The 26,342-nt window shown below is 50.5% G+C and overlaps 12 protein-coding genes across 12 annotated transcripts; 6 read left to right on the plus strand and 6 right to left on the minus strand.

Annotated features, from left to right (window-relative positions):
• Positions 1-237: 237 nt before the first annotated feature.
• COCMIDRAFT_8473 (uncharacterized protein) lies at positions 238-2,321 on the minus strand (the record flags this gene model as incomplete). The annotated part of the gene is made up of 2 exons (XM_007693423.1): positions 238-1,940; positions 1,988-2,321. 2 exons carry the CDS (start codon positions 2,319-2,321, stop codon positions 238-240), a joined length of 2,037 nt encoding a protein of 678 aa, XP_007691613.1.
• Positions 2,322-5,087: 2,766 nt separating this feature from the next.
• Positions 5,088-7,674, plus strand: COCMIDRAFT_105073 (uncharacterized protein; the record flags this gene model as incomplete). The annotated part of the gene is made up of 2 exons (XM_007693437.1): positions 5,088-5,275; positions 5,349-7,674. 2 exons carry the CDS (start codon positions 5,088-5,090, stop codon positions 7,672-7,674), a joined length of 2,514 nt encoding a protein of 837 aa, XP_007691627.1.
• Positions 7,675-7,980: 306 nt separating this feature from the next.
• COCMIDRAFT_40014 (uncharacterized protein) lies at positions 7,981-9,699 on the minus strand (the record flags this gene model as incomplete). The annotated part of the gene is made up of 1 exon (XM_007693432.1): positions 7,981-9,699. The coding sequence occupies one exon, from the start codon at positions 9,697-9,699 to the stop codon at positions 7,981-7,983; it is 1,719 nt and encodes a 572-aa protein (XP_007691622.1).
• Positions 9,700-10,618: 919 nt separating this feature from the next.
• Positions 10,619-11,410, minus strand: COCMIDRAFT_40015 (uncharacterized protein; the record flags this gene model as incomplete). Its single annotated transcript, XM_007693433.1, has 4 exons — positions 10,619-10,636; positions 10,699-10,886; positions 10,937-11,144; positions 11,213-11,410. 4 exons carry the CDS (start codon positions 11,408-11,410, stop codon positions 10,619-10,621), a joined length of 612 nt encoding a protein of 203 aa, XP_007691623.1.
• Positions 11,411-12,121: 711 nt separating this feature from the next.
• On the plus strand, positions 12,122-13,837 carry COCMIDRAFT_57232 (uncharacterized protein; the record flags this gene model as incomplete). Its single annotated transcript, XM_007693438.1, has 3 exons — positions 12,122-12,253; positions 12,305-12,674; positions 12,786-13,837. Coding segments are annotated over 3 exons (1,554 nt in total), but the record flags the coding sequence as incomplete, so codon positions are not given.
• Positions 13,838-14,002: 165 nt separating this feature from the next.
• Positions 14,003-15,855, minus strand: COCMIDRAFT_29429 (glycoside hydrolase family 13 protein; the record flags this gene model as incomplete). Its single annotated transcript, XM_007693430.1, has 2 exons — positions 14,003-14,534; positions 14,591-15,855. 2 exons carry the CDS (start codon positions 15,853-15,855, stop codon positions 14,003-14,005), a joined length of 1,797 nt encoding a protein of 598 aa, XP_007691620.1.
• An 11-nt stretch (positions 15,856-15,866) lies between these two features.
• Positions 15,867-16,061, minus strand: COCMIDRAFT_105054 (uncharacterized protein; the record flags this gene model as incomplete). The annotated part of the gene is made up of 1 exon (XM_007693439.1): positions 15,867-16,061. The coding sequence occupies one exon, from the start codon at positions 16,059-16,061 to the stop codon at positions 15,867-15,869; it is 195 nt and encodes a 64-aa protein (XP_007691629.1).
• A 405-nt stretch (positions 16,062-16,466) lies between these two features.
• On the plus strand, positions 16,467-17,447 carry COCMIDRAFT_8479 (uncharacterized protein; the record flags this gene model as incomplete). Its single annotated transcript, XM_007693424.1, has 3 exons — positions 16,467-16,754; positions 16,895-17,302; positions 17,355-17,447. 3 exons carry the CDS (start codon positions 16,467-16,469, stop codon positions 17,445-17,447), a joined length of 789 nt encoding a protein of 262 aa, XP_007691614.1.
• A 1,651-nt stretch (positions 17,448-19,098) lies between these two features.
• COCMIDRAFT_8480 (uncharacterized protein) lies at positions 19,099-20,641 on the plus strand (the record flags this gene model as incomplete). The annotated part of the gene is made up of 2 exons (XM_007693425.1): positions 19,099-19,594; positions 19,653-20,641. 2 exons carry the CDS (start codon positions 19,099-19,101, stop codon positions 20,639-20,641), a joined length of 1,485 nt encoding a protein of 494 aa, XP_007691615.1.
• An 864-nt stretch (positions 20,642-21,505) lies between these two features.
• Positions 21,506-22,581, minus strand: COCMIDRAFT_8481 (uncharacterized protein; the record flags this gene model as incomplete). Its single annotated transcript, XM_007693426.1, has 2 exons — positions 21,506-22,417; positions 22,474-22,581. The coding sequence occupies 2 exons, from the start codon at positions 22,579-22,581 to the stop codon at positions 21,506-21,508; spliced, it is 1,020 nt and encodes a 339-aa protein (XP_007691616.1).
• Positions 22,582-23,598: 1,017 nt separating this feature from the next.
• Positions 23,599-24,239, plus strand: COCMIDRAFT_8482 (uncharacterized protein; the record flags this gene model as incomplete). Its single annotated transcript, XM_007693427.1, has 2 exons — positions 23,599-24,075; positions 24,126-24,239. 2 exons carry the CDS (start codon positions 23,599-23,601, stop codon positions 24,237-24,239), a joined length of 591 nt encoding a protein of 196 aa, XP_007691617.1.
• A 549-nt stretch (positions 24,240-24,788) lies between these two features.
• On the plus strand, positions 24,789-26,285 carry COCMIDRAFT_105070 (uncharacterized protein; the record flags this gene model as incomplete). Its single annotated transcript, XM_007693440.1, has 1 exon — positions 24,789-26,285. The coding sequence occupies one exon, from the start codon at positions 24,789-24,791 to the stop codon at positions 26,283-26,285; it is 1,497 nt and encodes a 498-aa protein (XP_007691630.1).
• Positions 26,286-26,342: the final 57 nt, after the last annotated feature.

Here is a 26,342-nt window from a genome sequence, read left to right on the forward strand (position 1 = left end):
TTATCGTGGACACTTTTTACCCCAGCATTTATTTCACCAAGATTCAGTACCCCGCACGTACATGTGTGCTTTCAAATCACGATAACTACATGGTCATAATCGAAAAAAAACTTCTCTCAAATCGTTCACGATGAAGAACGAAAAAAAAAATGTGGAAAAAAAAAATTCGGAATTTGTGTACCATAGCTACTACAATATCGAAAGAAAAAGGGTCATAAAAGAAAAAAAAACATCATCCTACACCTTCTCCTTCTCGTCCCCTACAATGTGCACCTCAACCGGCTCAACTGTAATCTCATCTGTCGAAAAAGTCCTCGACCGCCTAAACACAGCGTCCTCAAGTGACTCGTACACACGGGTACCCTTCCTCTCCGCATCATCACCATCAATAGCCGGTGCATCGCGTAAATTCCATTCAAACCGTGCAAAGCGCTCGCGCACCCGCTCGTTCAGTCCGACAAGTCTAAATTGTGTGTTCTTACCGCCAAAGGCCTCAATATCGGCTTTGAGGTCTTTGAGCGCAGTCAGACCAGTGGTGTCAATGTTGTGCATGGCACGCATATCGATGACGACGTTGCGGATTTGAACAGGTTCGTCGATAATGTCTGCTTTAGAACGGAGACGCGCAGCGCGGTCTTTGCCAGCGACACTCCAGTTGCGGTTTGCGTGCGCAGCCTCTAGTGTTGCGACATCGCCCGAGTTGTATGTTTGGACGTTGTCGAGGCACTGGTTCTTGATGTGGTATGCGTTGTAGAAGAGCATCGATTGGTGGATGCGGAAGACCTGGGTGTCCATGGGGACGGCATGTGTACCTGGTATACGCGCGTTTGATTCTACAGTGATGGATGTGACACGGCGGACGCGGTGGAAGGCCATGAAGAGGAGGTGATAGACAATGTTGAAGCCGACCGCCGTACCGATGCCGACTTCGGATGAGACGAAGAGGGTGAGCCAGAAGGCGAGCATGGAGGTGATGAAGTCGATTACAGAGGTGCGCCAGTAGCTGTAGAAAACTTGGACGGGGACTACAATGTGCCATACTGCTGTGACAATGATGGCTGCTAGTGTGGCTTTGGGGATCCAATATAGTGCTGGCGAAAGCTTGAAGATGCTCAGGATGACTACGCCACCAGCAACTAGACCGTAGGCAGGTGACTTGACCCCAGACTCAGAGTTGACTGCAGTCCGCGACATGGCGCCTCCAACAGACATGGATGAAAAGAACGAATTGAAGAAGTTGGCGAAGCCAAGATAGACGAGTTCTTGGGCAGCATCGGTCACATATCCGTTCTTTCGACCAAATGCCTTAGCGATGGCCAGATGTTCAAGCGCCGCAGCTATAAAGGGGGCAATGGAACGAGCAAATACTTTGCTGAAGAGCGTTGTGTCGGGCATGCGGGGCGTTGCGATGCCATCAGACTTGACCTTGCTAAGCGCCCAAACTGGATCGTCCTTCCCCTTGTTGACAGCGTATGAGATACCCGTGAAAAGAACAAGGACCACAGCACTGCGTCCAAGTGCTAGTAGCCAGATGGCCTTGTTCTTCTTTCCCCAGCGTTGGCCCATCTTCTGCATGAGATAGAGCAGCAATATCCCACCCAGACCAACTCCACAGGTGGGGCCATCATATTGGGGTATTTTAGCGAAGAGGTCGTGTATAATGTTGGCTGTCCCGGAGCGAACTGTGATTCCGAATAGGGATGGAATTTGACCAAGCATAATGACAATGGCTGCTGCTGAGATGAAGCCGCTCAAGACTGGTACAGATATAAATTCCAGCAGGAATCCCAATTTCAGCAAGCCGAGCGCCATGGAGTATATACCAACAGACATGGCGACGGCCGATGCAATGGCCTGGGGACTGTATCCATCTTTCGAAACGTCTTCGATAATCTCGGCAGTCAACAGACCCATGAGTGATGTAGGACCGGTTGAGAGATCTAGGATTGCCATTAGTCGACACACTTCACAGAAGCGAGGATAATACCTTTTGAGGTGCCCATGATAAGGTAGAGGAAGTTGGGTAGCCAACTCGACATAAGGCCATACTGCCCTGGAATTGTGGCAATCTTTGCGTACGCAAGTGACTGAGGGATGAGCAGCACGCCCACTGTGATTCCAGCTAGAGTGTCGTTGAGAAACCACCTCGGATTGTACTTGGGGAGCCACTGAATGATTGGGGCCTTCTGGAGGAGGTATTGCCCAGCGACCGAAGGAGCAGCACGGAGAGCCTTTTCGCCATAGCGTACAGTGCGTTGGAGGGTGGTGTCTGTAACTATCGCTTCATGGCTTTGCCGGGCTTTCTTCCTCAGGTACTCCATGGTGAATGATCTACGGGGAGAAAGATAGCCGGCCACTGAGGGAAGGTATCGACTAGAGAAAGCAAGACAATCTAGAGAGCAGGTGTATTGCACATTTGGAAGTATAGATATACAGCCTTGAATCCCGGCAAGGTGGTTTATCAGGCGGGTGGGAGCCTCATGCAAGCGAACCTGGGCAATGGGTGTTGGCCTTCAATACGCACCTACAGAAGCTCAAGCCAGTACACCCATTCCGAAGCTTACTCGCATGTGAACATGCCGGCAACGCATCGGCAGGTTACTACGTCGAAGCACTACCAATCACTCTATTCCGAGGCCCGTGGATCGATTCTTCATTGTCCAAAGAAGGAAAGGAACTACAAAGGGCGTATTTAATACCCTGTTGAACAGTAGACCTGCCGTCTTGAGGAATCGGTGCGGATGCCGCAGTGAGTGGAGACATCTGCAAAGCGTCCATTCTAGGCTGTCTCTGCGAGGCCACCACGAAACAACGCAAAACGATCACGCTGCTTAGTGTGACTAGGGCACCGGCGGTAGCATAGATGATGCCTGCTGCTTGCGTGGCTGCATATGCTTCTAAGCAGTGCCGACCTAAGCTTGAGTTACATGCCACGTTTTGCCGCAAGGCCGTACTGAGGTGCCGTTACACCGTTACTTTACTGTCCGCGAAGAGGGCCGAATCCTGCAGTAGACAAATTGTTTTTTCTCTCAGTGTCCTAGAGTTAGACTTCTCATGGCCGAGGAGTGTGAGGAGGGGGGGTTCGTCTACCCCGCAGCATACGCCAGCGTTGAATTAGCGTCCGTCAGCCACCCGGGCCATGCCTTGTTGAAGGCCAGAACTAGCGCATTGGATTAAGCTTTCGGTCAAGCTCCACGAATGGGGGGCCAAGCATCCTTGTCGATTATCTCCCGTATGCCGTGGGCTTGCAGCGGGGGATCGCAGTCTAAAGCAAGCAGCCATGGCACATGATTCAACAACGTGGGAGCAGCCTTTGCTGACAATAATGTCGGCGCTACTTGCGACCTGACAAGCCGCCGAAGCTGCGACGCATGCCCACATTCCGGTGTACCTGATAACAGGAAACCAATCAACTCCAACCCCTCCGCTGCAACTGACATGGAAACACGCAATATTTCCCCCAAATACAAACACGCGCATTCTCGTGTTCTGGGCAACCCCGCGTGACCGATGCCACAGTATGCTGGTCTATAGCGCGGATTACAGAGCAATTGCCACACCCGTGGCCTGAGTGGAGGGGCCAATGAAGAGGGGTTGTACTGCGAGGCCCAGCCAAGGAGTCCTGAATTTCCGTCGTCATCGCTGCACGCTACTGTAGGCACTCAATAAGTCCAACACCAGCATGTCCATCCTACATTGTGAAACCAACACGAATCATGACAGCCCAATTTTGTCGTTGAATGACTTGGAAATGTAACCACCATTTTCGTCAGTATACTGCAAAGTACTGCTATGTCGGGGGATGCCAGACAAACATCCACGGCTACGGGCAGGTGGTGCGGGATTAGTTACCGAGGACCATGCATGCATGTATGCAATGTGACTTGGACGTTGCTGGCCAATAAGCAAGACCTACGAAACGTCTTTCGCTTAGCCGTTCAGGAAGGTAGTGGTCCAGATGGGGCACTCTAACAAGTTTTGTAGTGGTGTAGAGAGTGGGACATGATGATAACAGTACATCTAGTGACCTGGTCGAGACCTTTCGAGTATGGCATCATGAACTGGTAATGTTGCATATCCTACGTTGTCATTCCTGGGGTCTGCTGTGAAAGTAGAGGGTGCATTTTCCGTCTCTCCCAGCTTGGTCAAGGAGCTATGGTACGCGACAAGAAACAAGACGGAAAACCGGCAGCGGGTACGATGATCGTTGTATCGCGAGCGATGCTTGTCCGGTGGGTAGAAACGTAGAACGCATGGTTAGCGTTGATGCAGTCAGGTAGGATTCCCGGCGCAAGTGTATTGGTGAAAACCACACCAACTTGTACGTCGAGTACCGATCGTCATGCCTCAATGCTCGCAGATATTACGGAAATATGACATTCTACGAGTTAGTCCCTCCAATGGCGGCGATAGATCGGAAATCCGGGCGAAGACAAGCAGACATCCCACTCTGTTGATAACGTTAACCGGACGTCGAAACCATGGCTTGTGTAGCTGAAGGATGATTGGGCAAGGCGTGCCATATGTGTAACGAAGAGGGGTTGTTTGGCGCTCAGAAGGGTGCGCGGCGATGTCGTGACTGTCTAGATTTTCGATCGGTGGGACCAAGGTACGGGCGTGTGTGTGTGTGTGTGTGTGTGTGTGTGTGGACATGCGTGGTTGCATATGGAAACGGTATTGATGTTGTCACAGAGAAGCAGCAGGCCGGGGCTGCAAGTCGCGCTTTGCAGGAGGCGTCCCTGTAGCCATGGTGTGCTACTGCTGTGCTGGGTATGGCTAGTTTCCACAGAGTTGCTGCCCAGGGTGGCGGTGATCTAAACGATCTAAACAAACCTGTACAGATGGAATTGCCATGACACTCAGCGAGGCGGAAAGACGGGCGCGACAAGATGGGGGATGGCGACAGTGCAGGGAGGAAGGCGAGGAGGTCGAGGCCGAGTGAAGCGTGTCGGAGACAAGTGTGCAAGCTCCGCGACAGCGTTGGTGCCAAGACGAAATTTGTTATCGATAGCAACGTCTGCGACGGCCACGATCCAGGGACGGCCGACTGGCCGAATTAATTGCCCGTTCACCAAGCATTTGGAGACATGGCGCGCAAGAAGAAAAGTGCACAGTCGGATGCGGCAACCAACGGGAGCGCTTCGTCGACACCGCCGCCCCCGGCTGCTCCGGCTGCTGCTACTGCTGCTACTGCTGCTGCTGGTGGAAGCGCAGGGACGGCGAAGAAGGCGGGCAGCGAAGCCTCAACCTCTGCGCTCATCATCTGTCGCAACAAGTGAGTCTGGGGCGGGTATCTGCCGTCTTGCTGTCCTTGCCGAGCAGAGCATGCCCTAATAGATCTTCTATAGGCATTGGCGCTACATTTCTTCGTTCCATGGCCCCTGGCTGCAACTCCCTCCAGAAGTCCTCGAGTCACTCGCACATAGCAACTATCTCTCCCCTCGCCCACACCCCATTGATCCTGCCGTCTTCTACGACCTCGTCAAGATCCGTAAGGCGGTTGACGAGGCGACTAATCTCGCTGTGCGCGCCACGTCTGGCTTGACCTCGGCTGCCCTCAGCAACAGCCTCAATGGCGGCAATAGCATGCTGGGCGGTGCGGCCGCGCTGGGCATAGGCTACGGGGCAGGGGGCACTTCGAAACTGAGCAGAGAGCGGAAACATCGTATGAGAGAACTGGCAACGAGCAAACTCAGTCAGGCATATCATCTCGATGAGATCGCGGCCAGTGTTGCGACCATGCAGAGCGCAAGCACGCTCGAGGACGTGGCGCATTTGGTGCTGCAGCGCGAGCCGACCAACGTGGATGCCAAGTATGTCCATTTCTTCCACGAGAAGATTCCCAGTCGAATGATGGCACAGTGCACGCCCCTCGACACGTTGAACGATATCATCGCCGAGCGGCCCAACGACGGTAGTCCACTGCGCACGCGCGCGTTGACCAGGATATTCAAGGACGACTATGTAAACTCTGCAAAAGATCTGAGCGAAGCCCTGAGCACAGCGCGGTACATGATGGCACAACATAGAGCGGGGAAGGACCAGTTAGTGTTGGCAAAGACACTGCAAGAGCAGTATGGAAGAGATTGGAGACAAGAAATCAAGATCCCCGACGAAGACCAACCCAATTCACTCGAGACCCAATTACTTTTTCACCGCGCCGGCGTCTACTTCACCATAGCATGCAGCCATGTTCATGCAGCACTGGATGGTCTCCAGGAAGCTGAGGAAGCAAAGGCGCGGCGAGATGCCATGATTGCAGAGGGCAAAGACCCAGATCCCATGACACCAGAAGAAGCGCATGCGAACCATCTCCGCCTCGAAGCACGCAAACAAGTCCGACAGAACGCTAAACGCGCTCTTCGTGATTATCTCGCCTTTTTATCTCATTTCGACTACACACCTGGTGTCTCCGCAGAAGTGGCTGAAGAGTTCTTGCGGAGATTAGATAATTCAACAAACGGTAGCAACGATGGATATGGAAACAGCAAAATCAAACCAAACATGAACAGACTAATAGAAGAAACAAAAGGTACCGCATCGCCCATGTCCGAAGCGCTCGTCCCCCATCGTGGCGGTTCGACAAAGTCAAGTTCCGACCGCGCATCATGGTCGAAACTGCCTCCACCAGAAATCTTCAAAGTATCCCAACTCTTTGACGCTGCACCGCCAGCTTCGTTACCGCCATATCCAGCACCTAGATGTCCATCAGCAGCTGAATCTGCTGCTGCAGCTGCAGCAACTGCCTTTGCTGATAGCCACGAAAGCATAACCTACCACCCCCTCATCACCGATGCCCTACACTCTCTCCTCCTTTGTCATGCACTCATCCAAACCCCACCAAAAGAGCACCTCCGGCACGCCCACAACGCCGCACGTCTCGCACGCGTCTGTGACGGCTACCCCATTTTCCTCGCTGCCCGCTCACCCGCGCGCGCCGACTGGATCGAAGTGCTCCGACGAGCAGGAAACTGGATCGGACTCTCAACCTCATGGGAAAACCTATGTCGCCCCGCTCCCCTACCAACCCACCACTACAACCCAAACAACGGCACCAGCCCCAAAAACGGCACCACAACAACAGACCTCTACACAAAACCCAGCACAACCCCACCCCCCGAAACCCCCGCCCAACGCCGCGAACGCCAAAAGCACGAAGCCATCCTCGAAGCCCTCGCTGATGAGCGCGTCGTAGACGAAGAATCCTTCCAACGCGCCGTCCGCGCCCGCGAGCGCCGAAACCGCGAGGACGACGAGTTGGAAGCGAAACGCCAGCAACAACAGTTCAAGAAGAAACATACAAGTAACCATACCGACCCCACGGCCACCGACGAAAACGCAAATGGAGATATAGACGCGGATGGATATCCCATCCCACACTCCTCACCTTCGCCTTCGCCTCCACCGCCACCGCCACCACCGCCGAAACGCTGGGCCCAGGATGACGGGAGGGAATACCCGATTTCTACAGAGCGCGCCGAGGCGATTAGTCGGTGGGTTAGGGATGCACCACCTGTTGGGGATGTGAATGCGGGGGGTGCGGGAGGGGTTCGGAAGAAAAAAGCCAAGGGGAAGGCGAGAAAAGGGGGGGTTAGCAGAGTTGGTGTTGAGAATTTGAGGGAAGGGGTAGAAGGGTTGGGGATCAAGGATAGAAGAGAAGAGGAGGTTGACTAGATGGAGGGGAATTAGAAGAGGTGGGTTTTCGGGTATAATGTTTATCTAGTTAGACGATGTTGATGAGAAAGAAACCTGTGATGGGCTTTTTAAAAGTCTGCATGGGGGAAAGGTTGTATAGTTGGACTATCATTCATGGTATTAATCGTGAGTAGCTACTTGCTAGCTAGTCATCGTTCAGGTCCTAGAGGCTTTTCCAGCTCTCGTCATTCATACCTATGACGCCGCCCCACTTTGGAAAAACAAGATCCTTTTTCACAATGAATAAAACGCCGATCCATGACACATAGTTCCCACACCGTCTTCTCAGTCCACTTCATACTCGCGCTCCGTACCACCAACAGTAACATGATCTGAGCCCAGCTGATCCATCTCCTTGCCCTCAATCTCGGCAAGTACCTTCTGCCACACCTTTTCGCAATCCTCCTTTGGCATCTGCCCATTACTCCACTCGCACTGCAAATCTTCCTTTTTGATCTCAAACTTTTCATCATCCTCGCCTTCCTCAAGCGCATCGTGCGGCTTCTCATGTGAAATGCAGTGATTGAGCAACCCCTTTAGTGGCTGCATGTTGGCTGCAAGCCAGTAGGCACGGTGGAAGCGGCGATCGCTGGCCTTGGGCATATCGAAGCCCCATTTTTCCTTCAGAATCAAGTCTGTATTTTCTGTGAAGGGGGCTACTAGCCATGGAGTGATGGTCGTCCAGTGTATCTCCTCGTGTGTATGCGCGTAGCGGCCGTATACACCGATGGTCGTTGTGGTTTCAGCGGTCGGGCCCCATTGAAATGGGTTCGCGGCATTGTGGAGTATGAGAATAGAGAACCTACTACCTCCCTTGATGAAGCCAGTGGTTACGTGACAGTGCCATTTGGGTTTCTGCGGAAAGGAAGTCGTTTTCTCGAGCCACTCAAGAATGTACGATTGCGCGAAGTCGAACCTGGTGCCCGACCGAAGCTCGTAGTGCCACACTGGCCATTTATAGGCTTCATACTTGTCTGTGATAAGCTGTCGGGTCCCTTCGCTCCGTGAGGGGCTATGCACCGGTGGATTATCTAGGGGCTGCTGTATATGGGAGGTTGCATGGTGACGGGATGATGATGAGGTAGGGATAAAGTAGCGGGGTGGTGGACCAAAACTTCCAGCAGAAGATTCATGGCCTGTAAAAGGGCTGTAAGATTGATTCTCTTCATTAGCAGCGCGCACGGGATCATAGTTAGAGGGACGAAAAATGTACGAAGGACCAGGGTCCGATGGCTGAGACCGAATAATATGCTGAGTCCCGTCTGGATAGGGGGATGGAGGAGGCTTCTCAGGTGCAGGGCCTGGAACAAGGGTGCGAAAACGTCGCGGAGGATTAGACGGCGCCTGCAAATCTTCATCGCGGGACTTGCGCTTCCCATGGTTCTGAGCATATCCATAGTTTTGATGATAAGAAGAAGGAGGCACAGGAGGCACACTGCACTGCGTCGACGATGCTGATTCTGTCCTTTGTGCCTGTTCAGCTCGTTTTGCTTCCTCATTTTGTAAGAACTCTTCTCGTTTCTTTCGGGCGGTCTCATCCATTCTCAAGTTGTGTGTCGGCCACTCCTGAATCGGCGGGGATACCTGAAATGGTGACAGTTGAGATATCAGCTGTCCGGGAGAAGAATACAGGATATTGGCACATGGGTGCAGTCGAGGTCGTGCCTCTGGGCGTTGCGATGGAGGAAATTGGACATTGCCATGGGCAGGTACTGCATAAAGGCCTCCATAGGGTATGTATACTGGTTGTACCTGAGGCATTTGGACTTGTTCCGACGCAATTCTGTGCTGATTCTGAGCATACCAAGAGTGCAACTCACTGAAGCCATCATCGCCATACTGAAGAGGCAAAGTAGGACCGGTTTCATAACCCATTGATCGAAACAGGAGGTGAGCATAAGGGTCATGTTGGCAATCTTGTTCATGCATGTAGTGATCCGGTTCGGGAGATGGTGGGACTGCGATGATGGCACCTGCCGCGTCGGTCAAGTCATCCTTGGCCATATTCGTGTACTAGGCGGCAGGAATAGTGGAGTGTGAAGGTCCTGTAGAATGCACCTACAGTAAGTGGCGTCGACGATGTCATAATAGGAGTTAGGGAGGCGCGGGCTTGCTGGGTATTTATCTCTGATGGAAGTCGTGGTGAAAGTGACAGGGAAGGCGCTAACAGTCAAAGTGATAGAAGGCGCGCCACCTCTTCAGTCACTTCACCAGGCACCTGCGGAAACACCATGAGAATTGGGCTTTCCACTCCTGCCCTATATGTCGGCGAGGTGTGAAGGCGTGCGGAGTCGCATACCGCTAACGGGTCACGTTGAGCCCACGACGTAGTTGCCAGAGTGCTACGACACTGGTAGAAATTAGACGTGAACGAGGTCTGACATGTAAATGGCAGTGAAGTGAGCATGCGACAACTTTCGGGATGGGTAATACTACTTGGCTTGTATTACCAATTAGGCATGTGAAAGTGGAAATGAGGGCATAGCCACGATTCAGGGCGTGGGCCTACCATCTGATCACCTTTCGGCATACTCACGGCCACGACCACGACCACTGACCACTCGACTTGATGCCCACACAGCAAGGCCAGCCTGTTCTCGTGCAGCCAGCCAAAGAGATGTGTCGGGCAGATGCCAAGCCCTTCAGGCAGACACAACCAGACACAACCAGATCCATAGAGCGTTGTGGGACAGGGCAAAATCAACAGAAACTGAAACGAATATGCATGCGCATATGTAGCCTTACCCAGTCTCCTGCCTTGTGAGTCATAATACACTCTCTACCGTACTCCATCTTTTGCCACGCTAGACCTCCTGAATATGCGCTCCAACGCCAAACAAACAAGAACAATGCAGGGCAACACAGTTGAAGATAAGTAATACATCCTGCCCCATACGACTTCGAAGCTACCAAGACATACCTCTTATACAACGCGCTTGACCTGGAAGGCACGTTAGCAGGGCGACCCAATAAGCCGGTTGTCCATCTCATGGTCTTGTTTACCTCAAAGAATCGCTTCAACCACCACACCTGGAAGAAACCCTGGGCTGCCAGTACGATGAGCTGGAAAATGCTCCACCACTTGACGCGCGAATTGGTGCTCTCAGCAGTGTTTCGGTGTACTCGCTCACGAGTGCTCATGTACATCTCCTCGTCTTTGACCTGCGCTACAAGCTCCGACATGGTGCGCACTGATACCATTAGCGTATGCCCTTACTTGCCTCAATTCAGACGTTCTTACCCTCCTTCTCCAAAGGATCTTGTGGGGCTTCTGACTCGGGGACGTAGACAATGCCGTGCACGTTGAACGAGACCTCTTTGGTGTTGGCGCCCCAGTGTTCGTTGTTGAAGCAGTACGTGTACTTTCCATCCTCGGTCGCATCAAAAGAATGGTCACCGTTGGCTACGCCGCGTTCGTGGACTTGATAAGTACGAGAGGGAGTTTCAATCTGCCAAGTTTAATTAGTCCTGCTGCTACCATTGACGTCGCCCAAAGCCTCCTGTCTCGCTGACGCACCCAAAAATCAATTTCCAGATTTCCACTGCCGCCAAATTCTCGGTCGCCGACTTGGAACGTGACTGTCATCTTGTCGCCTTTGTGCAGTTGCTCGTGGAAGCATTCGCGCTGATGGGCCTTCATTTGAATGTTGTGCGCTGTCGCAAAGGACAGTAGACTGCTCGCCGCCGCGAGAATGGCGAATGAAGGGAACAGCATGTTTACGGATGTCGTCGTGCTGCTTTGTCGTGCTCGAGGTTTGGATTTGGGGAAACGCCAAGTACGTATACGGAGATGCCAGCTTGCCCGCAATTCCAGGGCCAGAACACTAGCACCCTCCTTAGTCAGCGGCGTCTTGATCTCACCCTCCTCAAAACGTCTTCTTCATCCCAACCACGTCTCACTTATTACCAGATATACTTTTTGGCCTTTGCTTAGAGAAATATGTGACCCTTTGCCATCTTTCCAACTTGTGAAGACTATTTTCTCCCACTACAAATATACATGGTCATCACGTGCACCACCTTTACTTTGGTTATGCTGGCGATCTGCGGCAACTGCAATGTTATCAAAGACAAATTCTGTGAAAAAAATGCTATATTCAAGCAGTGTATTGGAGATGATGTCTGCAAGTGTGATATGTGTCTTCATCTCCTCGTGTGTAATATCTGCTTCGCTGCAGGATCTCATTTCCTACTCGTCATGCTGTCTCTTCTGTTCCTGAGTCACCTCTATTTCGTTTGCATGGCCTATCTCACATTCACCGGTCCTATCGATCCTGTTTTTGAGCTTTTTTGGAGACCTTGTTCTCTCACCTCCACCGGAACTTGCTTACAATCTGCCACTTTTGTTCGCGGCATCTGAGTTTTGACACGGATATTTCAGCTATACGCTGTGGGTTTCGACACTGGTATCCTATCTACACGCACAATGCCAGACCCATCAAGCGTCCCCCGGAGGGTATCGTTCGGTTACATTCTCGGGTTCAGTGACAAACCCTACAAAGATCCAAAACCACCTCCGCCACCGCGCCCCAGAAGGCCGAGCCAACTAGCGGAACTGGTAAGTCACCTGACAATGCATTACATCTATTGCCAATTCCAACTACTCTAGGTCGCTTCCCCCGGAGGTTTGGTAGAGTGGACAGCAAGTGATGGGCGTAAGGGTAGGCTTACGAGCATGGGCAAGCCGCAATTGACTGCTGCAAGTCTCGCCAAAGTCCCATCCGGTGTCCAGTCAACGAAGGGGCATTCGAATAAACGTACTTCCAAACCTCCCGCTAGTAATGCTGAGGATCCATGGAAAGACAATGGTTGGGGTGGTTTCGAGGCGACTGGTGAGACCACGAAGTCAGCTTCAAATAAGGCATCTCGCAGCAAAAGCGATGCCTGGGGAAATAGCGATCGGAATGCCAGTGGCTCCAATAAAGGATCCCAGAAGGTAGACAGCTGCACTCAAGTGCTCTGGGCTTCTGGAGATCCTGGTGATCTTTGGGCAACCCAAGCCGATACTTCCGCTGATGACACCAAAAAGAAAGAGAAGGAAGGCGATGAGGATGATCAGAAGAAAGCTGAAAAGAAAGATGAAAAGAAAGATGAAAATAACGACAGGAAAGCGACTGAGCAGACAACCAAGAGTGGAGATTCGAACGAAACACCGGCTCCAGTCAATACTGCTCCAGAACAAGGCGAGGCAAAGAAGCCGGATGATGCGAATATATGGACGAAGGAGGAGGACGAGCAGCTACTGCAGATGAAAACAGAGAATGCATCCTGGAAGACGATCCAGGATAAGTTCGGTAAGACGAGGAAACAATGCACAGAAAGATGGAATATAGTTAAGCCAGCGGACTGGAAATCTGAAAATGCGAATAACAACACTGGTAAAGGGAATGCAAGCCAGAAGGACACCAAGTGTGATGAACAGAAGCAGAACCAGGGGACCAAGGACGGCAAAAAGGACGGTAACAAAGAGGAAGGCAAGAAAGATGCCGAAGTTCCCGATGATCCTTGCAATGTCACTCTTGGAGCAACGTTCGGTGAGACAAGTGACGACAAGCAAAGCGAGGCTGAGAAAGCCAATAACGCAGGTACTTGGGATACGGATGATCCTACAAACATAGGCAACACTGGTGATGCTAAAGACGGCAACGATACCTGGACCAACATGGATGGGGCTGGTGATAACAAGGACGGTGACCCTGACGATCCATGGGGTCCGGTAACTTGGGTCACTACCAACGAAGAAACTAACCCTGTCTCTCCACCAGGCGGGGACACTATCAACCAAGAAACAATCGCTGCCAATGCCTGGGGCACCACAGTCCTTAACCTCCAGCAGCCCCCAACTCCAGCAAAACCCGCCTCAGTCCCTCGCTCCACCAAAGCACCATCCGAGGCCCGTTCGCGCCGCAGCTCTTCCAGCAAGTCCAAGCCCAGCGCGGCTCGTCCTGCTGAAATCGAACTCGAGCCCGATGACACCTTTTCAGCCGATGACTTGCGCTTGATTGCCCGCATCCTGCAGCAAGATTGCTCCATGGTATGGAGTAGGCTTAGTTGGCGGTTTAGGGATAAGACGGGTAGAATGCTGCATCCTGAGGTGTTTGAAAGAAAGATTACTGGGACTGTGGAGGGGAAGGGCAAGGGGAGTGAGAGGGGTGAGGGAAAGAAGTGAATATGGTTTTTGTTTCGATAGCTATGCCAGGTTTGAGATGCACGACCTAAGAGGAAGATGTATACTATATTCCCTCGAGTGTCTCCACTATGAGACTGATCGACTTCCATGTATACTCGGGCAGTTACAATACAATCTTCACTCTAGCAATCCCAACAGGCCCTCCCAAGCCCTCAACTCCAAAACCCCGCTCTTCGCTTTCGTATCCAACTCCCTCTCATCGTAATTCCCCGCAACCCACTTCTTCACCTTGATATCCCCCAATCCCCCCCACTTGACCTCATCCCCACTAAAATTCAACACAGTAACGAAGCCCTTATCCTCGCCCCACCGTCTAAACGCTACAATCTTTTCATGCCCCATATCCAGCATTTCGAAATCGCCATACACAAAAACGTCCTTGTTTTCCTTTCGATTCTCCAGGGCGCGCTTCCAGAACGCGTGGACGGATAAGGTACCGGGGGCTGGAGTGGGATTAGCGAGTTGCTCGGCGACGTTGATGGCGGGATAGTCGGTGTTGATATGCATCCAGGGGGTGCCGGATGTGAAGCCTGCTTGGGGGCCAGAAGTCCATTGCATGGGTGTGCGGGCGCTGTCGCGGGCTTTGCGTTGCATGATTTCTGCGGCGAGGGCTTGTTTTTCGGGGTTGTTGGGGTAGAGGTCGCGGTATCTGGTGTTGCGTTAGGAATAGTGTTGGATAGGGAAGTGGAAGGAGATGTAGTTTACTTCTTGAAGAAATTGATGCTTTCAATGTCTTTGTATTCCTCGGGTCCCCATTCTTTGGGTATGTTGCGCATGCCGATTTCCTCGCCTTGGTAGACGTAGAGGGTTCCAGAGAGGGTTGTTTGCATGAGACAGAGAAGCTTTGCGCCGTAGGAGCGCCACTCGTCGCTGTCGTCGGTGTATCTACTTATGCTGCGGGGCTGGTCGTGGTTTTCCAAATATAGTGTGTTCCAGCCGTCACGCTCTAGCATCAGTCGCTGTAGTCTATTTACAATTTTCTTGAGATCACGTGGGTCCCAGGGGTGCAGTGTGTACTTGAAGTCGCCGGGGATGTTGTCGATGTCGACCAGGTCGAAGTTGAAAATCATGTTAAGCCCGCCACTTTCTGAGCCGACGACTTTGATGACTTCGTCTTCATCGCGGACAAAGGGCATTTCGCCTACGGTCAGAGTGTCGTACTTTGACAGAACCTCACGGCGTAGTTCTTTGAGCCATTCGTGTAGGCGAGGGCCGTTGGCAAAGTGCTTGTCGCCTGGTTGGTACTTGGCATCCTTGACTGAGATGGCTGCATCAGGGAAGGTTTGGACCTTCGAGATAAGGTTGATGACATCCATGCGGAAACCAGAGACGCCACGATCCAGCCAGAAGCGGAGAATATTGTGTACGGCCTCACGGACATCGGGGTTTTCCCAGTTGAGATCAGGCTGTTCTGGTGTGAACAGTGACAGGTAGTACTCCTGTGTCTTTTCATCCCATGTCCACGCCGAGTTGGCTTCTCCCAAGATCTGTGCCCAGTTGTTTGGCGGTTGGCGGTTGCCATCGGCGTCGTATTTTGCTGGTTTCCAGATATACCAGTCTCTTTTCTTCGATTCCTTGGATGATCGAGAATCGAGAAACCATGCATGCTCTTCGGAGGTGTGGTTGACAACCAGATCCATAACAAGCTTCATGCCGCGTTTCTTGGTTTCCTGGATCAGATTATCGACATCAGCCAGAGTGCCGTAACTGGGGTCTATGTCTTCGTAGTCTGAAATGTCATAGCCCATGTCGGCCTGCGGGCTTTTGTAGATTGGACATAGCCATATCACATCGATGCCTAGGTCCTTGAGGTAGTCCAGCTTCGATGTGATGCCCTTTACATCGCCCCAACCATCGCCGTTGCTGTCAAGGAACGAAGCAGGGTAGATTTGGTATATCACGGCCTCCTTCCACCATCGGTGCTTGTCTGTTCCAACGTAAAAATCCTTCTTTTGTGCAATGGCTGACATTTTGATTTGTCTTAGCAATTGATCTGAGCTGAGGTGTTGTAAAGATGTAGTCTGCCCAACCTGATCGTGTGTCGTCTCTGCTTATGAACGCCAGAGGGGATTGCTTTTTGTGGACCTTTTTTGGAGGCACCATACAAACAGCGCATCTCAACGCGTGGGAGTGGGGGTGGGGTGCGGGACCGATTGCCACACAGTAGGCGATACATCCGACTACACACCAATCAGCGATGTCTTCCTCCTCTGTTGGCCCTGTTTGCACTTCAGGTCGTCCTTGGATCTGGTCACGGCAGCAATGCAAATATGCGATCATGCCTCCATGTCATTCGCCCATTAGGTCGACAAACCCAGACAGCACGTTGATTGGTCAAAATTATATACCGTAGGTACTGCGTCATTGTAAAGGGCACGAGACCTACTACCCGCTTCAGAAACCGGTAACAAACTGCTAAATAATGTACACTTAAAAGAAGTACTACCACCTGTTTTATTATCTGCTGAATATCTTTGTTCTTTGTGTGCATGTCTGTCGGTCCGATATTGAGTATACACGTCGTCATTGATAGTCCCACCAATACCCCACTACTCAGCCGAGGCATCACTTTAAGCTAAGTATGACGCATTCGGCGGATATCGAGGATAGAGGCTCTTCCGGCTCGCGGACACCACTCCTTGGATGTTCCTCACACCAAAGAATTGGAGATGACGTTGATTCCGACAAAAGGAGATGGTCGGTACTGCGGGTGCTCAGATTTCTTGGTGGCGGCATTTACGCCCCGGATTCGACTACGTATGATCCTATTGAGATTCTGCTGAATACTGAGGACGAGAATGAAAAGGATGATCTTACCACAAAGTGGAGAGACAACAGACTCAGCGAGCTGAGCTTTGTAGGCGTTGTGGTACGTACGAAAATTAAGAATTATTGATAAGCCACGTGTTCCGTTCCATGGTGCTTTAGGAGCTAGAAGCAGCGAATGTATTAGAGTTTATTTATGGCTAGAAGAATTTTGAAGATCAATGCTGAGCTGACATGTTACAGTCTGCTCTTCTGGCTGGAGTCCTCACGTCTACAGGAAGCTGGCCCTCCATCTTGCCAAATGGTGAACAGTCACCATGGCCAGTGAGGACGTCCTGGTACTGCGGTATCATTCTTTCGCTCTTTAGTATTCTCACAGCTGCCGATCAAACTGTTCGACTACACCGTCTCTCATCGCACCGTGATGGACTTGCCAAAATCCGCAAAATTCTTCAGAAGACCAACGGTGAGAGAAGGCATTCCTCGAAAACCGGTCGAAGGGCACCTAGCCATCTGCAGATCTTTACCTGGCAGATGCCCGTCATGTTTCTCACTTCTGCCACTCTTTGCATGATTGTCGGCATGTTCCTGCATGTGTGGTCGGCAACCACGCATTTAGATCATCCGTACGTCTGGGATGACAATACCAAGGTACGCTGGCTCAGTGATTCTCACTATACTGTCCACTGATACTCTCATTCAGGTTGCCGTCGCATACAGCTCTGTCGCAATATTCTCTATCATACTCTTCTTTGTCGGCCAGATTTCGCTCTTCACGCCAGGTCGAGAGTCGTAGCGAAACTTGGGGGAGCCTTTTCTCGTTATGAATGGCATACATTCCTAGTCTCCAGAATTGGAATGTCCAATTTATGGGGAAATTATTGGAAGCTCGCTTTATCGGTCCATAGGTTGCTTTGCCATGTTTGATCGGCACTTCACTCTAGTCACCGGTCTGTCCCACACGAAGAATCTATACATCGAAATATTTTAGCTCCCAGAGTCTAGTGACATTCTTTGATATCTTGATAGGTATTCCCTCAACCTCGCAGCGACGACACGCTAAATTGCAGGGAACTAGCCCGATCTTTTGTGGAACTCTTCCATGCACCAACAGATACTTGATCGGTATGTCCTGCCACTATAGCGTCAAGACTTCTTTTTTTTTTGGATAAGCATTCTCCAAGTCAAAAAGTAAGTTTTTGCCGATCCCAAGCGTTCTATGCGAGAAAAAGGAGTCAGGGTTTGCAGATCTCAGGTACCCCGTTACAACACTGGACCTTGTTGTGATATCTTTACTAGATCAAGGTGCTTATCCAGATATCGACAGGATGATGGTGTTGTGGCCACGGAGTCTTTAATGGAATGTCTAAAAAACCTGGAAGATTCTCATACTTGTTGATTGCCATGGGAGTTTCCTAAAAGGAATTAATAAGATCACGGAAATGAAGGGGAAATTAGACGAGACTTCAACTCGGGAAAGGCTGTGAACGAAGATCGATGACTCCGAGCGTCCCTCAACATTAGTGCCTGTTGAAATCACATCCGAAGTGTCGGAAGGAATTCCGGCATTTCCTGCTTACTGTAGTATAACATGGGCTTTTGATAAGATCACTATAACCCGGAAGACTACATACAAAGCATCAACCGTCGATGCGGTTTGGTAGAAAGTAGTTAACGACCTGCGGCTCCAGCGCGATGCGCCCGTGATCAATGGACCCTACTGCTTACTCTAGAGTTAACGCCACGGGAGAAATGATCGAAGCATTTTCCAGAAATGGATCTCACTAAGTTGGCATGACAGAGATTCAGGGGTGTTTTGATGGGTTAAAAGAAAATACACATAAACTAGTGAACAAGAAACAATCGGAAACTGACGATAATCTGCCCTCAGCGCCCTCAGCACATTTTTTCTTGGTGATCCCGTCAATCGGCTCCGATAATTAGCGTAGTACCAACATGTCTCTCTTCTTGCGCCTCACGATGTCGGGCCTGATGCGGCAGTGCCGATTTCTTACGCATTCACCGCTGACTTCGCTAAATATACCCAACTTCATGGACCCTTCAACGCCCATCTCCGCATCGCTTTATTGAACTATCCCCGGCTCCCCGCGTTTGCGATGCGAAACGGTCGGTATAAGCATGTCGTGTAAACTTTACTGTCTGCTTTTACTTCCAGATTTAGATGCCCGCGCTCAGGCCAACCAATCACAGAGGCCCATGTCAGCTGCGGCTGACCAAACCAGGGCCGAAAATGCAAGCGCCACATATTAAGTCTCGTATTCGGGAACCGGCGACTAATGCGCTAAGGTACCAGGAAGCTCTGTTGCTTCGGACATGTTTTTTGTAGTGTTGTCCGGACTGTGCAAGATGTTTAAGAAGAAAGGTGCTCTGAGGGTTGCAAGAACGTTCAAGCAATCTCGCTCACTTCAATCCTTCTCAGGTTCAAGATGCGTTTCCTAGCAGTCTCTTCGATTAGCTTGCTCGCCAGCACAGCTGCTGCATATTCGTCCTCGTGTAATGCATGCGAGGAGCTGTCATCTGTTCTTCCAAACAACACCTTTTATCCCTCTGCCCAAACATACAACGCCTCAATTCAGTCATATCCTTTCCTCCAGCTTCGCTTACATCCTTCTTGTATCGTCCGTCCTAGTACATCGAAAGATGTATCTACGGCTGTCTCGATCCTAGCCCAAACGAACTGCACCAAGTTTGCCATCAAGGGTGGAGGTCACAATGCAAACGCGGGATCCAACAACATCGATGATGGTGTTACGATCGATATGCAGAGTTTGAAGAAAGTTGAGGTTGCAAAAGGTGATCAAGTAGTACAAGTCGGCGCTGGAGCTTTGTGGCAAGATGTTTACGATACCGCCGAGAAGCGTAACCGTACTGTCATGGGTGGACGTATTGGAGTTGTAGGAACTGCTGGATTTCTGACTGGTGGTAAGTAAAACTGCCTTTTCTTGACGGTCTTGGTTCGAAAGTTAACTTTGCTCTTTAGGTGGTATTTCGTTCCTGAGTCCCGAACACGGATGGGCATGTGATGCAGTGGAAAACTTTGAAGTCGCACTCGCCGACGGCAAACTCGTCAACGCAAACTCCACATCCAACTCTGATCTCTATGCCGCTCTCAAGGGTGGTCAGAATAACTTCGGTATTGTCACTCGCTTCGATCTTAAGACTTACCCTGCACGCCCAATCTGGGGTGGCAGAACTGTATATGGTCCCAATGCTACTCAAGCTCTGCTCTCAGCGTACACAGACTTCAAGAGTGGTGAATACGATCCCTATGCAGCCGGCTGGGTCACTGTACGATACAACCACACAGCCGGTACCTTCAACCCAGTCAGTATCATGTGGTACACCAAGCCAGAACAGAAGCCGGGCGCGTTGAAGGCGATCATCGATGTACAGCCGCAGGTCATGAACGGCAGAGTCGAGGCCCCCATCAGTGAGCACACCAGGAATGCCTCGCGACAAGTTTCCGCAAACCCTCAACGAACCATCTGGGCAACCACCTCATTCAAGATTTCACCGACTATCATGCACAGCATCCACGACATGTGGAGCAAGATTGTCCCCGAGATTTCCGAGCAGTACGCTTCTGGGAAGCCCATTGCTGAGATTACCTTCCAAGCTCTTCCCGCTCCTCCACGAAATGGCACTGCGCCAAACGTTCTCGGTTTCGGGCCTGAGGAAACCCCCGAGAAGGACCTTGTATTCCTGCAAATCATTTTCACCTTTGAGGATGCTGCTGCTGCCGATGGTTTCGAAGAGGGACTCATCGACCTCGTGAAGCTAGTCGAGGATATCACCAAGAAGGAGGGTGTCTACCACCCATACAAGTATCTCAACTTCGCTGCATCTTTCCAAGATCCCCTTGGAAGCTATGGAAAGAAGGAGTTGAGGAAGATGTACAAGGTAGCGGATAAGTATGATCCACAAGGCGTGTTCCAGACACTTGTACCTGGTGGTTTCAAGCTCATTTGAGCTGCCTGTATTCTGGGGCGGCCGCCGTGTAGATAAAGACAGCTTTTTTTGTCGATACCTTAACCTAATATTCAATGAGCGATGTGAGAATTCGCGAAATACGCGATTGTTGAATTTTCTAATTGAAGCAAAAGTTCGTGCAACGTGATGTCTGTTAGATTTGTTTGTAACAACAGCTTTTTGAGCATGCCGACAGCAAGTACAAGAGCCACAGCCTTTCGGGTCTTAGTTCTCGCTTCACAGCAAGGCTATTCACAATTCTTTCATTGCAAATATAATTAAACATCAAAATACGAATTTATTTATAAGGTCTTCTTCTTTGATGAACAACCTCTCACATAGTTAGCAAAGTAGCCTTCAAGCACATCAAAGTACTGAGTCAGACTACAGAATCGAATCCCCAGGACGCATCTCGTTTCTATAGCAATTAAAAGCTCCTTGGGCAATCGTGTCAAAATCTACATATAACTCGAGCTATTGTATTCACAAGATGCACCCTGGGCTGGTCGTCACGGTAATCATTGCGGCAATAGTTGAGTTTTGGATTACATCCGCACTCATATATGCGGCTTTGCAAAGATTCGATGATCGACCATTCGGTAGGAGAGTCGGAGATGCAATGAAGTTAAGGTTACGGAAGGCATAGGGAGTCGTCGAGGGTGAAGGAGTATGTGAACCACTACCGCTTTGGTTATTTTCTGATTACTATATGGAAAGCTGGAACTGTCAAAAGCGGTAAAAGAAAAAATGAATTCCAAATTTTCTATTGATTTCAGATAGCACGAGTGCAATGGATGCTAAATCAGTAGATCACATGACTATCATTGACATACCTATCTTCCGGCTTTGCAGTCCTATCATGACTCAAAGATGCAACTCGTTTATCATCTCCTCCCCCGATAACCCTGCAAGCAGATTCTTCACGCTTTCAGTCGCCATCTGCTCACGCGTCTCTATTGTCGCACTCCCAATATGCGGTACAAGAACAGCCCTTGGCTGCTTCAAGATCGGATGATCAGCCGTAATATTTGGTTCGTTCTCTATGACGTCCAGACCAGCGCCAAAGATTTGCTCTTCCTCCAGCGCCTTGACCAACGCATCCGTATCGATGATGGGACCTCGAGCGATATTGACAATGACTGACAGTTTCTTCATCTTCGAGAAAAAGTCCGTGCTGACTAGGTGTTTAGTCGACGGAGTTAAAGCACATCCAACAATTACAACGTCACTTTCTTTAGCGAGCTGATCAGCGCTTGTAGCAGGCTCAATGGGAATGCTGGAGTTTTGGAGTAGACCGAAATGATCTTCCCTAGCGGGTTGTCCAGGCTTAGCTGTGAGATAGATGACGCGCTTGATACCAAATGGCAAAAGTCTTAGCAAGGAAGCTTGCGCGATCCGTCCAAAGCCCAGAAATCCTAGTGTCGAGCCTCGAATTTGCGGACCCGTCATGAGGAGAGGGTGCCATGGCATTTGTGGCCACTCGCCTCTAGTGACTTTCGCGATAGACTCTCCACCTCGTCTTTGCGCCATCAGAATGAGCATAATGGTGAGATCTGCAACGGCATCGGTAAGGCATGTTGGTGTGTAGCCAAGACGTATGTTGCGCTTCTTTAGAGCATCTCGGTCGACGTGGTCGGTGCCAACGGAGAAAGAGGCAATTGCTTTCAGTTGAGGCCCAGCAGCGTCTAGAAGCTCTTCGTCAACCTTGTCTGTTAACATCACCAAGATGCCAGTTGCTCCCTTGACATTTTCCAAGAGCCAAGATCGGTCGCAGGGCTGCATACATGTACATTAGCCGTCTGCGACTTTGCTGCCTCTGGACGCGGACTTACCTTTTCTGACTGCCATTGCACAATCTCCAAGCTCTCATTCTTCGCATCTAGTAATTTTTGGGCTTCATCGATGAGCTGGCGGGTGACAACGACTTTGGTTTTCGCCATGTTGGGGTATGTGTTTATGGTTGCACAGTTGCGGTGGTCGATCTGAAGCGGGGTAGAATTACTAGCCGTCCCGTCTATGCCCACCTGGTCTTCAGTGCGTTCAAGTCGGTGAGTTAGCTGCAACGACAGTTGTGATAACCTCTGCATTGGCGAAAGATATGTGCAACTCTTCTGGAATAATAACTCAATCTTTGCACATCACGATCGGTTGTCTTTACCCCGATCTTTCCGCCAATGAGAACACATGTTAAGAAGCCCCACACTCGTTGCTCTTATCAGGGCATCTTCAGCGCTGATGCAAATATATTTCCGTTGATAGTACGTATCATGATTAAGTCTCGGCTACTACGCTCTCGCTAAATATTCTTAACAGTGGGCTCTATTACATATCTCTTTAACCCTTGCTAGGTGCCTTCACTACCTGGTCGTGATATTTGTTGGTAATGTGAAATGGACCTCTAACCATGTCAACGCTTCTTAAAGGATAGCTGCATCTTTAGCTGAATATTACTGCCAGTCACCAGGGGTGCTGCAGTTTGAACAGTGAATAGATGGAGTAAAGTGGAGCTCAAGCTGCACCCCCCTTCAGCGTTGCTAGCCAGGTTGTTACAATTACTCGTTTTATATGTGCATATGATGTTCACTTCATTAAGACCGTTAAAGCTATCGGTATCTTTAGGTACCTCACTTCATCATCCGTGCAGCAATGTCTAACCATTTGTGACCGTGATGTCTCATTCCCTACTCACCGCTTAATGTTCACCGTGGTTAATCTGAAGCTATACGCTAATATCATGTGGCCATAAAAATAGTCGTTTACTCTCTCTGATAGTCGTTTGCTTTCTGCGCCTGTTACCCACAGTTCAAAACCACCACCGCACCTCGCAACAACTCCGATTATTGTTTTCGCACGCATCTCATTGCCTCGAGTAAGTTCAGCCTCTCTTACATACATTTCTTCTCTGTATCTCTGACACTATTCAGCGGCTATTACCCACCCGTCATGCACTCTCCGTCATGTCTATGCCTTCTAGTCAAGCCACCAAACTAGGGACTCCCGAAAACAAGCTAAGCTCGCAACGTACGAGGAATCCTCAGGAGGAGGAAGACGCCATACCGACGGCCTTGAATGAAGAAATCATCGAACGATCTCGCAAACGCATCGAGGGAAATATCAGAATGAACAAAATCGAAATCCAACGCATGCACTTAGTTGTGTCCCGGGATGCAAATTGGGATGGACTTGGTCTCCCGCCAACGCATAAGTTTTGGCAGTATCGTAGAATTGAAACAAATAATGTTAAGGCGGCAATGGAATTTGTGCCGAAGTGGTTGCTTTCAGAAGAAGTTCAGTGGGACCCAGACACAGAAGAGGCTATTATCCTAAGCCCTGGAGAACTCTACGGGGTATCAGTCGGATACGATTTCAATATACTCGGCGCAGCATTAATGGAAGCACACAAACAGAATGCCACGGCCCTCAAGCTCAAGATTGTACGAAAAGTTTTGTTTCCTTGCACGGTCAATTATGATACAAATATAAGTCTGACACCCCCCTTGGTGGAGCGATGATTCCGACGAAGAAGACGAAGAAGAGAAAGAAAGAAGAGAAAGTCATCACCTTAGTCGCAGAGGCTCTTATCCATGAGCCCTCATAAACACGGAAGATATGGTGAACAAGTGTTTGTTTACCTTGTTCAGAGCATTTAGAACCCCATAGCATGCCGGTGCGCAAGGTTGCGAGTAAACCTAGGTAATAATATTGTCCGAAATCTGGTTTGGGAGCAGGACTTGCCGCAAAATAGATGAGGCATCTAATTCAGTAGTTTTCAATCTTACGAGCTCTTCTCTCCAACTCCGATTACCTCCCTACTCCGTCGCTGTCGACGACGTGTGAGGGAACATGAAAACTGCTCGTCTCTTCCCTATTAAGACTTGTGGCTCGATACTATCTACGCCCGTTCAGTAGTGGTCTTCGTGCTGGATTTGCGGGGGTTACAGTCGACGCGTCTAACTCAAAGAAGAATGTGCAACCGACCCGTACCCAACCCCACCTTCGGCCTATACCGTAAACTCTACATCTATCTTTCCATAAGTTTTTGTACTGTGTACTTTAAAGAAGTACGCGAATTGATACTGACTGTGCAAATACAATACTCTACTAAACATCAGCGAAGCAATCATATCATCAACGATCTGAAACTACCATGGAGCAGCGAGCCAGTATCCCTGTCTTACCACCAATCCCAAACCCTCTACCTTCATACTGGCAAACTCCACGATCGCCTCTTGCAAATGTCATCGAATCTGAGACCGATAAGCCCACCACACCTTACGATTATGCCATCATTGGTTCTGGTATCTCGGGTGCCATGATCGCTCACAACCTTCTCGAAAAGAGACCAGGTGCACGTATAGTGATGTTGGAAGCACGTGAAGTCTGTTCTGGTGCGACAGGTCGTAATGGCGGACATACGAAAGCAGCAAGTTATCGGACCTATACGCAACACGTTAAGACCCTCGGCAAACAAGAGGCGCTCAAGATTGCAAGACTAGAGTACACAAACATTGTCGAAACGCATCAACTAGCCGAGAAGTTGGGCATCGACTGCGAAAACAAGCTTTGCAACACTGTCGACCTTATCTACGATAAACTTGCTTTTGAGACAGGAAAAACAGCTATCCAGGCATTGCGTAACGACACCGAGGATCATGAGAAAGAAGTCGGTAAAGCTGCGTGGTACCAAATCCATGAAGATACAGCACAAGTCGAGAAACAATTCTTTGTTGCTTCGGAGTTCCATAATGCCACACTTAAAGAGCCAGAGAAGCTAGAGGGAGCTTTTGAATACGTCGCAGGTCGTGTGCACGCATACCGCTTCACTACAGGCATACTATCAAGATGCGTCAAGAAAGGCCTACAGCTACGTACAAACACCACAGTCGATAGCATCCAGCCCTCCAAAAAAACCTGCAACGACAGCATCGCCCTCTGGGACATCGTAACCAAGTACACCACCATCTCAGCAGCCCACGTCATCGTCGCCTCAAACGGCTACACCCCTTACATCCTCCCAGAACTCCAAGGCGCTATAGTCCCCATGCGCGGCCAAATCACCGTCCAACGCCCCGGAACCGCCACCAAACTCCCCTCCCCACTCCCAACAACCTACTCCTTCATCGGCCGCGACGGCTACGAATACATGATCCCGCGCCCCCTCCCCTCCGGCGGCGGCCAGCACATCGTCATCGGCGGCGGTCTCGCACGTCTTTCCGATGGCGGTGCATCCGAATTCGGGATCGTAGACGACGCCTCGTTGAATCCGGCTATTTCTGCGTACCTCCGCGAAACACTGACAGGATATCATGGCAAGGAGAATTGGGGGGAGGCGTCGGAGGCGGAGGCAGAGAAAAGGGTGGAGAGCGAGTGGACGGGGATTATGGGGGCGACGGCGGATGGACAGCCGTTTGTGGGGGAGGTTCCTGGGAAGGTGGGGGAGGTTCCTGGGAAGAAGGGGGTGTGGGTTTCGGCGGGGTTTAATGGGCATGGGATGGTACTTTGTTTAAAGTCGGCGGAGGCGCTGGTGAGTATGATTGAGGGGGGCGGGGTGCCAGCGTGGTTTCCGGGGAGCTTTTTGATATCGAAGGAGAGGATGGAGAAATGTAGGTTTAGGGGGAGGACGGATTTGATTGGTGAGGAGTGAGGTGGAGATAGAGGAGAATTGGCCTTCCGTTTCAGGAATGTGTTCGTCTCTCTCTTT

Source organism: Bipolaris oryzae (genome assembly GCF_000523455.1).
Source record: "Bipolaris oryzae ATCC 44560 unplaced genomic scaffold scaffold_165, whole genome shotgun sequence".
In the NCBI taxonomy this organism is placed as follows: domain Eukaryota; kingdom Fungi; phylum Ascomycota; class Dothideomycetes; order Pleosporales; family Pleosporaceae; genus Bipolaris; species Bipolaris oryzae.